Below are 14,083 nucleotides of genomic sequence, written 5' to 3'. Positions count from 1 at the left end.
GTTAGAAGGGGGCCCAGCCCAGAACCCCCACAGGCCAGGGCCTGGAGGCACGAGAGACAGTGAGGGGTGGGGCTGAGAATGTGGGACTGGCGACCAGTCAAGTGTGTGGCTGGCTGGACCCTCGTGTCCCCGTTTTCGCCTGTTTCTGCCAGGCTGCTGTGTCCCCCCGCTGACCAGAAGGAGATGGGGAGCTGGAAGGGACCGAGCAGGTGAGGGGCAGGTGGGAAACAGGAGGACTAAGCAAAGGTCTGAACCCTGAACAGTGGGACCTACAGCCAGGGTTGCCCCTAGCGGGTATGGGGCTGATAAAAACATTTTTGTGGGGTCTTTGTCTATATTAACAATTTGAGCCACATAAAATCAGCCGGTTAGGTCTATTCTGGTGACTTGATCTCATGTGATCTTGTGATCAAATTCTGTCCTGGCCATAAGGATCCATCTTCTGGCCAGGCCACCTTCCTGGAACCGTGGTGTGGCCACCAGGCCCCAGGATGACTCCAGAAGTACGAATCCTGGGACTCCTTGGGGCATGTGATCAACTGCTCGCCTGGAGGAGAGGGTCAGAGAGCCCCTGGAGGGGAGAAACAGGGACGAGGGCTCCTCGGGGACCTGCTGTGGGCTTGGGACACCTCAGCTGCACTGCACTTCTGCCCCAGCCCGTCCTGGGGGGACCTGAGGGGGAAATTCACAAAGAAGGCATTCAAAGCGTGGGGTTCCCATGAAGTGTGGGGCCCTGCTTGCTTGGGTGTAAGGGCCGTCCTGCCTCCCCCATTGACCCCTGGAACGCTGGGGGTCAGACAACACCCAGGTAGGACAGAGAAGACATGGAATCGTCTCAGAGAAAGGACCCGTAGAGCCTTACACTTGAGGGCTCCCCCGTGAAATGCAGTCATCCCAGAGTGAAGGCTGGCTCTCGAGGATGCCCTGTCCACACACGCCGAGTGTCCGTCCAGATCCTTCCTTCTTCTCTCCTGCATGTGAACAGTCAGGGAACTTCAGCTGTCTGAGGAGAGCCTCAACACGAACCACAGGCACCAGATAAAGCAAACTTTAAAGCAAACAAAAAGCGAAAAAAATGGAGGAAATAGACCTAAATCAGAATGTGGGGGAGAAAGAGCTCGGAGCTCCTCAGCAATGAGCTATCGCACCCATGAAACGAGTGGAGCGTGCAATGAAGCGAAAAGGGACACCCACAGAACGGGAACCCGGGCCTGGGAACGGCACAGGCAGCAGCCGAAATGAAAAAGTCAGCGGAAGGTTTGGAAGATAAAGTCAGTGGAATCAACCAGGAAGCAGAGCAAAAAAGACAAGAGACAGAAAATGAGAGAGAAGCTAGGGCACTTGCAGGATCTGCTCAGGAAGTCCCGCAGTTGACAAACAGGAGTTCAAGAAAGAGAAGGAGAACGGAGAGGAGCGTGATGGTCAGAGGAATCCTAAGCATGGATGTGTTGGGCTGGAGAGACCGAGACTCCGGATTGAAAGCACCCAGGGCCAAGGACAGTCAGTGAGAGGAAATCCACACCGAGATGCGGCGCGTAAAAAGTTCACAAAATCAGTGACAAAGAGGGAAATTAACCTCCCCCAGAAGAAGGAGGATCCCAGGGGCAGCAGCGGATGCCAGAAGACGGGGAGGTAAGGTCTTCCGGATTGGGCAGGAAAATGATTTTGAATCAAATGTAATGCTCAGCTCAATCAGCAGTTACATCTGAGGGTGGCGTGTAGATGTCTTCAGCCAAGACTCAGGAAGTGACTCTCTGTGCGTCTTTCCCTGAAAAGCACTGTGAGGCGTGTCTCTGCAGAATGAGGACACGGCCGAGAAAGAAAACGTGGAAGAAACAGGGGCTTCAGCTCGGGGAAGCTGAGATGTGAGTTCTGGGCGGGTGGAGGGACGGGAGGCCTGGATAGCAACCAGCTGAGACTGGAGAAGGAGGAAAGACGGCACCTGGGAGTGGGGATGTCCTGTGGAAAAAGGTAATTTCTGTGTTATTTCTTACAATAAAAAGCACTTGGTTAAACACAGAGAAAGATTTGCTACAGATCTTAGAGCAGTTTGGGAAAATTCAATACTCAACTTCAAGATAAAACAATAAGTAACTCAGGAAAAAAAATTATTTGAAAGGAAAAGCCATCATCCAGCCAACTTTTACTGAATGTAAGACACCCTCAACTGTAAAACTTATCATTCCTTTAAGAAGAAAGAAAAAGCTCTTGCCTATTAAAAAGGCAACTTGTAAGTTGTGGGACCCGTCCACGTTTCAGAGGTTGTGTTAGAAAGTTAAAAAATGTGCTCCTTAGAATTGGTGGAATTAGCGCCCTAGTTGGCTTAGCAGTGAACTGTATTTATGTAAGTACTGATTTAGCCACAAATCGTGATATAAATTTATTTTGAGGACGAGAAGAGGACAAGTGTGATGTGTACCTGTGTGGGACATCTAAGGGTTAAATACTTATGGACCAAAAAAGAAAGGCGGTCAATGTCTAGACTCGATGTTAAGAATCAGCAGCGTTACTGAGACACGGAGGTAACCACATGAAAGAAGGCTGCCATAGCTGACAACGGTGGGCTCGGCCCGGGGCAGGGGGGTGGGGGGGTAGGGTGGGGAGCAGTGGTTTGGGGAATTGCTGTTTTCTCTAACAAGCCTGTGCGTATCTGATGCGTGATTGACAGGTGCATGTTACTTTGATGTGAACAAAGTTAGAATAAAACACACACACACACACACACACACACTTGATCTTTTTGGAGCTTAAAAATGGGACAAAAATTGGAGATTTGGGGCACCCAAACCTACTTTCTCTTTGAACTATCTTATCTGGACGTAAGGTCAGGCCATGACCATATCCTGCTTGATTGGCCTCCAGAAAGGCTGGGTACCCTCCCCGTACCTCCCCTCCGTTGTCCCCCAGAATGGAAGGGTGGTCACAGATGGCCCGGAGTCCTCTTATCTTTGCAGAAGGCTGCACAGTTTACAAACTGTTCCAGGCATTTCACCCGTTTGGTCCTTGCCAAAGCCTTGACAAGCTGCAACCACCTGCATTTCATGTGCGTAGAGGCCTGGACGGGAGCGGCCGCGGGGGCCGACCCCACCGGAGATGGCTCAGCCCTGCCTGCCGCAGACTCACAGTGTGGCTGTCGCCTGACCCCATTCTGTCCCTGTGATGTTTTAGAGGAAAGAGGAAGAGGAGAGGAAGCGAGGGGAAGAGCAGATTCGCCTCCAGGAGGAGCAGAGGGCAAAGGAGCTCTACTGGAGCCTGAAGCGGGCGCAGCTGCAGAGCCCGGCCAGCGAGAGCGAGGAGCGCGCCTGGGAGGAGCAGCGTGAGTACCGCCCGGCCTGCCTGCCCCCTGCTCCCCCAACTCACTGAGTTGCTGAGTCTTCGTTCCAGCTCACTCACTCAGCCCGGGGCCAGCCACGTGCGTGGTCCTGCTGAGGAGTCAGAGGGTAAAGGCTGGAGGGCATATTCCTAACACCAAAAACAAAACCCTACTGAGTAACCGGTAATTTCCTGGCTCTGCGCTAAGCCCTGGGGATCCAGAGATGAGGGACCATGGGGCTCGTCTAGGAGGGCCTCTCCGGCCGGGCAGGAGATGGACACACAGGCTAAGGGCTGTGAGGGAGAGTGAACCATGTACCGATGGAGCAGAGTGCCTGTTGTGGGGGTTCCAGATGAGGTGCTGTCATGTGAGGCTTGAGGGTGGCCCGGGAGCCACTGAGACCGAGAGGCTGGAGAGGATGCTCTGGAGGGAGCACTCGACGTGTGTAAGGCACGGCCACAGAGCGTGTGCTGTGCTTAGGAAGCTGGAGAGGGGTGGGCAGCCGCAAAGCTCGGAGAGTGTCCTGGGTGGTGGGAAGTTGGGTGGGATGGGGTTGGAGGGTGGTGTTTGAATACGTCCCCGGGATTTGCTTTCATCAGGATGGTAAGACATGCAGACACAGAAACGACTGTGGCTCAGGAAGAGGGTTTTCCTCGCAGGGTCCCAGAAGCAGGAGGCAGAGCACACCATGCAGGGCCCCACGGGGAAGCACCAGGGTCAGTCAGGAGCAGGGAGCCAGCGCGAGATGTGGGCAGGAGCCTTTATCGTGGTTTCTTTGGGAAGGGGAAGGCGAGGAGGGGAGAGCAGGTTAGGACGGGCTGGTGTGAGTGACTTCAGCAGGCTCCGGGGTAGACGGCTGCTCCGGCTGTCTGATCCTGGCCCTCTGGTGATGAGGCAGGTGGCCAGGGACCCCGAGTGTGAGGGCTCCACAAAGGAGGTGGCTGGGATACGGGGTTTGGACTGGGTGGTTTGTGTGTGACGGGCTCGCTTGCAGGTGAGTCCTGTACTGTCTTTAGGGATCGGCCAGCCCTCTTTAGGGTCACCAAGGCCCCAGATGTGAAAACGTCAAAAAATACAGAAAATAGAAAGGTGTGATTAACACGAGTGGACAGTGGGAATCTCTGAAGGTGAGAGCATGATTCAGGCTGGGTTTGGGTGTGAGCGAGAGGAGGCTGTTGCCATGGTGCACGTTAGGGACGACTGGACCTAGGGCCACAGTGAGGAGAGCAGAGCTGCGAGGTGCCTCCTCCTGGCCAGTCCCCTGTCCTCAGCACTTCTTAACCACATGCCAGCTTCCTTAAACAGACTTTAAAAGAAACTAAGATATAATTCACATACCATAAAATTCATCCTTTTAAAGTGTACAGTTCAGTGGTTTCTGGTGTACTCACAAAGTTGTGCAACCATCGCCACTAGACAATTCCAGAACATTTTCCTCTGCATGAAAAGGAGCTTGGTGCCCATCGGCAGTTACTCCTCCCCCCACCGCACCCCTGGAAAGGGCAAATCTAATTTCTGTCTCTCTGGATTTGTCCGTTATGGACATTTCATGTAAATAGAATCAAACAGTATGTGGCCCTTTGTGTCTGGCTTCTTGCACTGAGCATCATGTTTTCAAGGTCCATCCACGCTGCAGCCTGTGTCATGACTTCATTCCTTTTTATGGCTGAATAAAATTTTAATGTGTGTATATTCCACGTTTTTGTTTATCCATTCGTCAGTTGATGGACGTTTGGGTTGTTTCCACTTTTTGGCTGTTATGGATAATGTTGCTCTGAACCTTCATGTATGTTTTTGTGGGAACATGTGTTTTCAGTTCTCTTGGGTATGTATCTAGGAGTAGCATTTCTGGGTCATGGGAACTTTATGTTTGCCGTGTTGAGGAACTGCCCGTACCATTTTGCAGAGCAGCGGCATCATTTTATGTTCCCACAGCAGTGGGTGAGGGCTCCCGTTTCTCCACATCCCTGTCAGTGCTTGTTTTGAGTCTCGCCACCCCAGCGGATGTGAAGTGATAACTCATGGTTCTGATTTGAATTTCCTTAATGACTAATGGTATTGAGCATGCTTTTATGTGTGATTTGGCCATTTGTATAACTTCTTTGGAGAATTATGCATTCAAGTTCCCTGCTCAGTTTTGAAAATTATGTCTTTCGTGGACCTGAAGGAGTTCTTTATACATTCTGGATGGCATTCGTTATAGATATATGATTTGCAAATATTTTCTCCCATTCTGTGGGTTGTCTTTTCAGTTTCTTGGTAGTGTCCTTTGAAGCACAAATTTTCCATTTCGATGAAGTCGAATTTATCTATTTTTTCTCTCTTTGCTTGTGCTTTGTGCTGTGGCTAAGAAACCACTGCCTACCCCAAGGTCACAAGATTTACACCCATGTTGCTTGTAAGAGTTTTATAGTTTCAGCTCTTACACTTAGGTGTCCAATGCACTTTGAGTTAAGGTTTGTGGGAGGAGGGTTCCCACTTAATTCACTTGCATGTGGCTACCAGTTGTCCGAGCGCCATTTTATTGAAAACATTCTTTGGATGGCCTTGGTACCCTGAGTTGAAAATCAGTTGACCCAAGATGTGTTCGTTTGTGGACTCTTGTTCTAGTTCATTGATCTCTATGCCTGTTCTTATACCAGTACCACACGATCTTGATTACTGTAGCCTTGTGGCAAGTTTTGAAATTGGGTAGTATGAGACCTCCGAGGTTGCTCTTCTTTTCCTGGGTTGTTTTGGCTGTTCTGGGTCCCTTGCATTTCCGTATAAATTTTAGGATTAACTTGTCGATGTCTGCAATAAAGCCAGCCGGGATTTTGATAGTCATTGCATTGGTTCTATAGATTAATTTGGGGAGTATTGCTCTTTTTTTTTTTTTTAGGTGATGAATTATTAACTAACTTTATTGCGTTAATAATTTCATAATATATACATATATCAAATCATTGCATTATACATCTTAAATTTACACAGTGTTATATGTCAGTTATATCTCAATAAGGCGGGAAAAAAAGTTACAGGAAAAGTTCCAGACTGTGGGTAGGGACGATGTGTTTGGTTTTATTGTTGTGGTTGTTTTATTTGAGGGGACATATTTTTAAGTTGAAAAATAAACAGAAAGTCAAAGTGAAAAAAAAGAAATGTAACGTGCAGGGACTGGGGCGTGTTAGAGGACGAGCGAGGAGGCCAGTGCGGCTGGAGCGGAGTGTGGTTGAGAAGGAGGTAGGAAGTGAGTCAGAGGAGCAGCCAGGGGTATGTCAGGACTTCGAGTCTTATTCCAAGTGTGACAGCAAGCTGCAGAGCCCAGAGTGTCCTGATCTGAGTTATATTTTCAAGGGGCACTTGCCTGCTGTGTGGGGCAAGGGGGAAAGCGAGCAGACAGTTAGGAGGATGTTGCATAATCCAGGTGAGAGAGGATGGTTGGGCAAGAAGGTTAGCAGTGGGGGTGGAGAGAACTGTTCAGAATCAGGATCTATTACACAGGCAGAGCAACCAGAAATTTATTTTCTTTTTCAATTATCTTATTGAGGTCATAATGGTTTATAACACTGTGTAATTTCAGGTGCACATTATTGTTTGTTAGTTTGTGTATAGACTGCATTGTGCTCACCACTAATAGTCTAATTTTTGTCCATCACCATATATATGTGCCCCTTTACCCCTTTCGTCCACCCCTAGCCCCTTTCCCCTCTGGTAACCACTAATCTGTTATCCTTATCTATGTGTTTGTTTATCTTCTACATGTGAGTGAAATCATGTAGTATTGATCTTTCTCTGTCTGGCTTATTTTACTTAACGTCTTACCCTCAAGGTCCATCCATGTTGTTGCAAATGGGATGATTTTGTCTTTTTCATGCCTCAGTAGTATTCCATTGTGTATATACCACATCTTCTTTATCCATTCATCTGTAGAAGGGCACATGGGTTGCATCCATGGCTTGGCTATTGTGAATAATGCTGCAATGAACATAGGGATGCAGAAATCTCTTTGAATAGTTGATTTCAAGTTCTTTGGATAAATGCCCAGTAGTGGGATAGCTGGGTCATGTGTTATTTCTATTTTCAACTTTTTGAGGAATCTCCATACTGATTTCCATAGTGGCTGCACCAGTTTGCACTCCCACCAGCTGTGGATGAGGGTTCCCTTCTTTCCACACCCTCTCCAACATTTGTTATTTTTTGATTTGGTGATTATAGCCATTCTGACATGTGTGAGGTGATATCTCATTGTAGTTTTTAAAAATAAATTTTATTGGGGTCATCATAGTTTATAACATTGTGAAATTTCAGGTGTACCTTACTATTTGTCAGTGACAATATAAATGGGCCCCTTTACCCCTTATGCCCACCCCCCAACCCCTTTCCCCACTGGTAACCACTAAAATGTTCTCTTTGTCCATGTGTTTGTATATCTTCCACATATGAGTGAAATCATACGGTGCTTGTCTTTCTCTGTGTGTCTTATTTCCCTTAACATAATACCCTCAAGGTCCATCCATGTTGTTGCAAATGGGGTGATTTTGTCTTTTTTATGGCTGAGTAGTATTCCATTGTATATATATATATACTACATCTTTATCCATTCGTCAGTTGATGGGAAGTTGGTTTACATCCATGTCTTGGCTATTGTGAATAATGCTGCAATGAACATAGGGGTGCATAAGTCTCTTTGAATTGTTGATTTCAAGTTCTTTGGATAAATGCCCAGTAGTGGGATAGCTGGGTCATATGGTATTTCTATTTTTAGTTTTTTGAAAAATCTCCATACTGTTTTCCGTAGTCACTACACCATTTTGCATTCCCACCAGCAGTGTTTGAGGGTTCCCTTTTCTCCACATCCTCTCCAACATTTGCCATTTTTAGTCTTAGTGATTATAGCCATTCTAATGGGTGTAAGATGATATCTAAGTGGAGTTTTGATTTACATGTCCCTAATGATTAGTGATGTTGAACATCTTTTCATGTGCCTATCGGCCATCTGTATATCTTCTTTGGAAAAATGTCTGTTCATATCCTCTCCCCATTTTTTTCTTCTTTTTGCTTGAGGAAGATTGGTCCTGAGCTAACATCTCTGCCAATCTTCCTCCATTTTGTACGTGGGATGCTGCCACAGCGTGACTTGATGAGTGATGTGTAGGTCTGTGCCCGGGGTCTGAAACTGTGAAGCCCAGGCCACCCAAGCAGAGTGTGCAAACTTAACTACTACACCACCAGGCTGGCCCCACTTCTGCCCAGTTTTTGATAGGGTTGTTTGCTTTGTTGTTGTTGAGTGTGTGAGTTCTTTATATATTTTGGAGATTAGTCCCTTGTCAGATATACAGTTTGCAAATATTTTCTCCTGGTTGGTGGGTTGTTTTATTGTTTTGTTCCTGGTTTTCTTTGCCTTCACAGAAGATTTTTAGTCTGATTTAATCCTATTAGTTTATTTTTTCTTCTGTTTCCCTTGTCCAAGTAGACATGGTATTCAAAAAGATCCTTCTAAGACTGATGTCAAAGAGTGTGCTGCCTATATTTTCTTCCAGAAATTGTATGGTTTCAGGTCTTACCTTCAAGTCTTTAATCCATTTTGAGTTAATTTTTGTGTATGGTGTACGACAATGGTCTACTTTCCTTCTTTTGCACGTGGCTGTTCAGTTTTCCCAACACCATTTATTGAAGAGACTTTCTTTTCTCCATTGTATGTTCTTGGCTCGTTTGTCGAAGATTAGCTGTCCATAGATGTATGGTTTTATTTCTAGGCTTTCAGTTCTGTTCCATTGAACTGTGTGACTATTTTTGTAACAGTTCCATGCTGTTTTGATTAATAAAGGTTTGTAGTATATTTCGAAGTCAGGGATTGTGATGCCTCCAGCTTTGTTCTTTTTTCTCAGGATTGCTTTAGCAATTCGGGGTCTTTTGTTGCCCCACATGAATTTTAAGATTCTTTGTTCTATTTCTATGAAGAATGTCATTGGGATTCTGATTAGGATAGTGTTGAATCTGTAATTGCTTTAGGTAGAATGGACATTTAAACTGTGTTTATTCTTCCAATCCATGTGCATGGAATATCTTTCCATTTCTTTATATCACCATTGATTTCTTTCAATAATGTCTTAGAGTTTTCATTGTGTAGGTCCTACAGCTTCTTCGTTAAATTTATTCCCAGACAGTTGATTCTTTTTTTGTGATTGTAAATTGGATTGCATTCTTGCGTCCTCTTTCTGCTAGTCATTATTAGAATATAGAAATGCAACTGATTTTTGTAAGTTGATTTTGTACCCTCCACCTTTGCTGTATTTGTTGATTATTTCTAATAGTTACTCTGATGGATTCTTTAGGGTTTTCTATGTATAGAACCATGTCGGCTGCAAACCGTCAGAGTTTTCCTTCTTCTTTTCCAATTTGGACTCCTTTTATTTCTTTTCCTGCCTAATTTCTCTGGCCGAACCCTCCAGTCGAATAAGAGTGCTGAGAGTGGGCATCCTTGTCTTGTTCCTGTTCTCAGTGGGATGGCTTTCAGTTTTTCCTCATTGTTTTCTCACGTTGGCTGTGGGTTTCTCATATATGGCCTTTGTTATGTTGAGGTACTTTCCCTCTATCCCCATTTTATCGTAAGTGGGTGTTAGATCTTGTCAAATGTTTCTCTGCATCTATTGGGATGATCATGTGGTTTTTATTCCTCATTTTGTTGATGTGGTGTATCACATTGATTGATTTGTGGATGTTGAACCCTCCCTGTGTCCCTGGTATGAATCCCACTTTATCATGGTGCATGATCCTTTTAATGTATTGCTGTATTCGCTTTGCCAATGTTTTGTTGAGGATTTTTGCATCTATGATCATGGCGATATTGCCCTGTAATTTTCCTTCTTTGTGTTGTCATTATCTGGTTTTCGTAGCAGGATACTGTTGGTCTCATAAAATGTGTTAGGAAGTGTTCTGTCACCTTCAATTTTTTGGAATAGTTTGAGAAGGATAGGTACTAAATCTTCTTTGAATGTTTGGTAGAATTCTCCAGAGAAGCCATCTGGTCCTGGACTTTTATTTTTTGGGAGGTTTTTGATTACTGTTTCAATCTCTTTACTTGTGATTGGCCTATTCAGATTCTCTATTTCTTCTTGATTCAGTTTTGGGAAGTTGTAAGAGTCTAGGAATTTATCTATTTCTTCTAGGTTGTCCAATTTGTTGATATATGGTTTTTCATAGTATTCTCTTATAATCCTTTGTCTTTCTATAGCATCCATTGTAATTTCTCCTCTTTCATTTCTAATTTTATTTATTTGAGCCTTCTTTCTTTTTTCTTTGTGAGTCTGGCTGGTGGTTTGTCAATTTTGTTTATCTACTCAAAGAACCAGCTCTTATCTTCGTTGATCTTTTCTACTGTGTTTTTGGTTTCAATTTCATTTATTTTTGCTCGTATTTTTCTTATTTCCCTCCTTCTGTTGACTTTGGGCTTTATTTGTTCTTCTTTTTCTACTTTTGTTATGTGTAGTTGAAGATTACTTATTTGAGATTTTTCTTGTTGAGGATGGCTGGTGTTGCTATGAATTTCCCTCTAAGGACCACTTTTGCTGCATCCCATAAAAGTCGGTATGCTGTATTTTCGTTTTCACTTGTCTCTAGGTATTTCGTGATTTCTACTTTGATTTCTTCATTGATCCAATGGTTGTCCAGTAGCATGTTGCTTAGTCTCAACAAATTTGTGACTTTCCCAGATTTGTTCTTGTAGTTGATTTCTAGTTTCATAGCATTGTGGTTGGAGAAGATATGTGATATGATTTTCATCTTCTTAAATGTATTGAGGCTTGCCTTGTTTCCCAATATATTGTTTATCTTGTCTTGATAATATTCCATGTGCACTTGAGAAGAATGTGTATTCTGCTCTTTGGGATGTAATGTTCTATATATATCAATTAAGTCCATCTGATCAAGTGTTTTGTTTAAATCCACTGTTTCCTTGTTGACTTTCTGTCTGGATGATCTATCCATTCATATAAGTGGGGTGTTGAGGTCCCCTACTATTATTCTGTTGTGATTAATTTCTCCCTTTAGAACTGTTAGCAGTTGCTTTTTATACTTTGCTGCTCCCATGTTAGGTGCATCTGTATTTATAAGTATTATGTCCTCTTGGTGGAGTGTCCTTTTTATCATTATATACTGCCCCTCTTTGTCTCTCACTGTCTTTTTTTATATTGAAGTCCAGTTTGTCTGACATAAGCAGGGCTACACCTGCTTTCTTTTGCTTGGAGTATCATCTTCCATCCCTTTACTCTGAGCCTGTGTTTGTCTCTAGAGCTGAGATGTGTTTCCTAGAAGCAGCATATTGTTGGTCTTGTTTTATAATCCATCCTGCTACTCTGTATCTTTTGATTGGAGAATTCAATCCATTTGCATTTAGAGTGGTTATCAATATATGAGGGCTTAATACTGCCATTTTATTTCTTGTTTTCCGGTTGTTCTATATTTCCATTGTTTCTCTTCCCTTGTATTTCTGACTGCCCTCTCAGTTTGGTGGTTTTCTGTGATAGTTTTCTCATTATTTATTAATTGTGGCTCTGCTCTGATTTTTTGTTTAGTATTTACCATGACGTTTGTATAAAAGATCTCATAGATGAGATAGTCCATTTTCTGACAGCCTTTTATCTCCATTAGCCTAAGCAGGTTCCATCCTTTTCCTCTTCCCCTTCTGAGTTATTGTTGTCAACAAAATCTTCTGTTTTGCGTTGTGAGTTTGCGACTAAATGGAGTTATTTTTTGATGCTTTCTTTCCCTTTATCTTTTTTTTAAATTTAAAGTTTGGCACCTGAGCTAACATCTGTTGCCAATCTTCTTTTTTCCTTCTTCTTATTCTCCCCAAAGCCCCCCAGTACATAGTTGTATATTCTAGTTGTGGGTCCTTCTGGTTGTGGCATGTGGGATGCTGCCTCAGCATGGCTTGATGAGCAGTGCTATGTCCAGGCCCAGGATCTGAACCAGCGAAACACTGGGCTGACAAAGCGGAGCACTTGAACTTAATCACTCAGCCATGGGGCCAGGTGTAACTTTTATTTTATAATTAAGCGTTTGCTAACTTGTTTTGATAGAGAACTGGAACTTTCTGATTTTGTCTGACTATTTATCTCCTTGCTCAAAGTTTTGTAAATCTTTGCCTTTTTCTTTTAGGTTGGAGGGCTTCCTTCATCATTTCTTGTAAGGGAAGTCTAGTGGCGATGAACTCCCTCAACTTTTGTTTATCTGGGAAAGCTTGTATTTCTCCATCATATCTGAAGGATAGTTTTGTTGGATAGAGTGTTTGTGGCTCAAAGTTTTGGTATTTCAGTATTTTGAATATATCATTTCAATCTCTCCTAGACTGTAACATTTCCTTTTTTGTTTTTAAAGATTTTTTTTTGGTGAGGAAGATTGGCCTTGAGCTAACATCTGTTGCCAATTTTCCTCTTTTTTTTTCTTCCCCAAACCCCAGTACATAGTTGTATATCCTAGTTGTAAGTCCTTCTAGTTCTTCTATGTGGGATGCTGCCACAGCATGGCCTGATGAGTGGTGTGTAGGTCCACACCCGGGATCTGAACCAGCAAACCCCAAGCTGCTGAAGTGGAGCCCATGAACTTAATCACTGTGCCACTGGGCCAGCCCCACCTGTAATGTTTCTGCTGAGAAATCCACTGAAAACCTGCTAGGGGTTCCTTTGTGAGTTACTTTCTTCTGCCTTGCTGCCCTTAGTATTCTTTGTCATTGACTTTTGCCAGTTTTACTATTATATGCCCTGGAGAAGGTCTTTTTGCATTGATGTAAATAGGAGTTCTATTGGCTTCATGTACTTGTAAATCCAGTTCTTTCCCCACCTTTGGGAAGTTCTCAGCTATTATTTCTTTGAAGAAACTTTGTGCTCCTTTCTCCTTCTCTCCTCCCTCTGGAATACCTATAATTCTTATGTTGCTTTTCCTAATTGAGTCAGATATTTCTTGAAGAATTTCTTCATTTTTAAAAAATCTTACTTTTCTCTCCTCCTCTACCTGAAACATTTCTATATTTCTGTCCTCTAAATCACTAATTGTGTCTTCCATAACATCAGCTTTATTATTTAAGGATTCTAGATTATTTTTTATCTCATTAATTGTGTTCTTCATCTCTAGAATTTCTGCTTGATTTTCTTGTTAGAGCTTCAGTCTCTTTGGTGAAGTACTTCTTCTGTTCATTAATTTTATTCCTGAGCTCATTGAACTGTCTTTCTGAGTTTTCTTATAACTCATTGAGTTTCTTTATGACAACTATTTTGAAATCTCTGTCATTTAGATTGTACATTTCTGTGAGTTCAGCATTGGTTTCTGAAGACTCATCATTTTCCTTCATCTCTGAAGGGTTACTGTAGTTTTCATCATGTCTGATGAACTGATCCTTTGCTGAGGCATTTGTAGTAGTTTCAGGTTCAGATTCCACCTGCCACCTCTGGGTACGGGGGGTGGGGACAGGAGCTGTGTTTTCTGAACCCACTGTGTCTGCTGAAAGTTGTGCTGATAGGGCTTCTCTGCATTTTCCCACCGGCTGCAGGCTCTTAGTGGGTCACACACTCACGTGCAGGTGCTCTGGTGAGGGACCCCTGCCTTGGTAGGGGACGAGCTGAAATGGTGTGCTAGGCAGGAGTGGAGGGGCACTTTATTTTGTGTGCATGGCCGGTTCTGCACTCACAGCTGCTTTTCCTGAGCTGCTGCACTTGTTGGAGGCTCCCTCTTGGGAGCTGAGCCACACCACCTGGTGGGGAGCATTCCCATGGATGGGGCCATCATGGCATG

The 14,083-nt window shown here is 44.0% G+C and overlaps 1 protein-coding gene across 2 annotated transcripts in view; it reads left to right on the top strand.

Moving 5' to 3' along the window:
• The window catches only part of SH2D4B (SH2 domain containing 4B), a 74,356-nt gene that overhangs the window by 13,587 nt on the left and 46,686 nt on the right, over positions 1-14,083 (top strand). For both annotated transcript variants that reach the window (XM_023648921.2, XM_023648914.2), the window contains exon 3: positions 3,169-3,316. In XM_023648921.2, the coding sequence (XP_023504689.1) occupies positions 3,169-3,316 (148 nt within the window). The remainder of the gene's footprint in view (positions 1-3,168; positions 3,317-14,083) is intronic.

Source organism: Equus caballus, chromosome 1 (assembly GCF_041296265.1).
Source record: "Equus caballus isolate H_3958 breed thoroughbred chromosome 1, TB-T2T, whole genome shotgun sequence".
Taxonomy (NCBI): Eukaryota; Metazoa; Chordata; class Mammalia; order Perissodactyla; family Equidae; genus Equus; species Equus caballus.
Note: the sequence above shows the minus strand (reverse complement) of the source record. Positions and strands in the feature narration are given on the sequence as shown.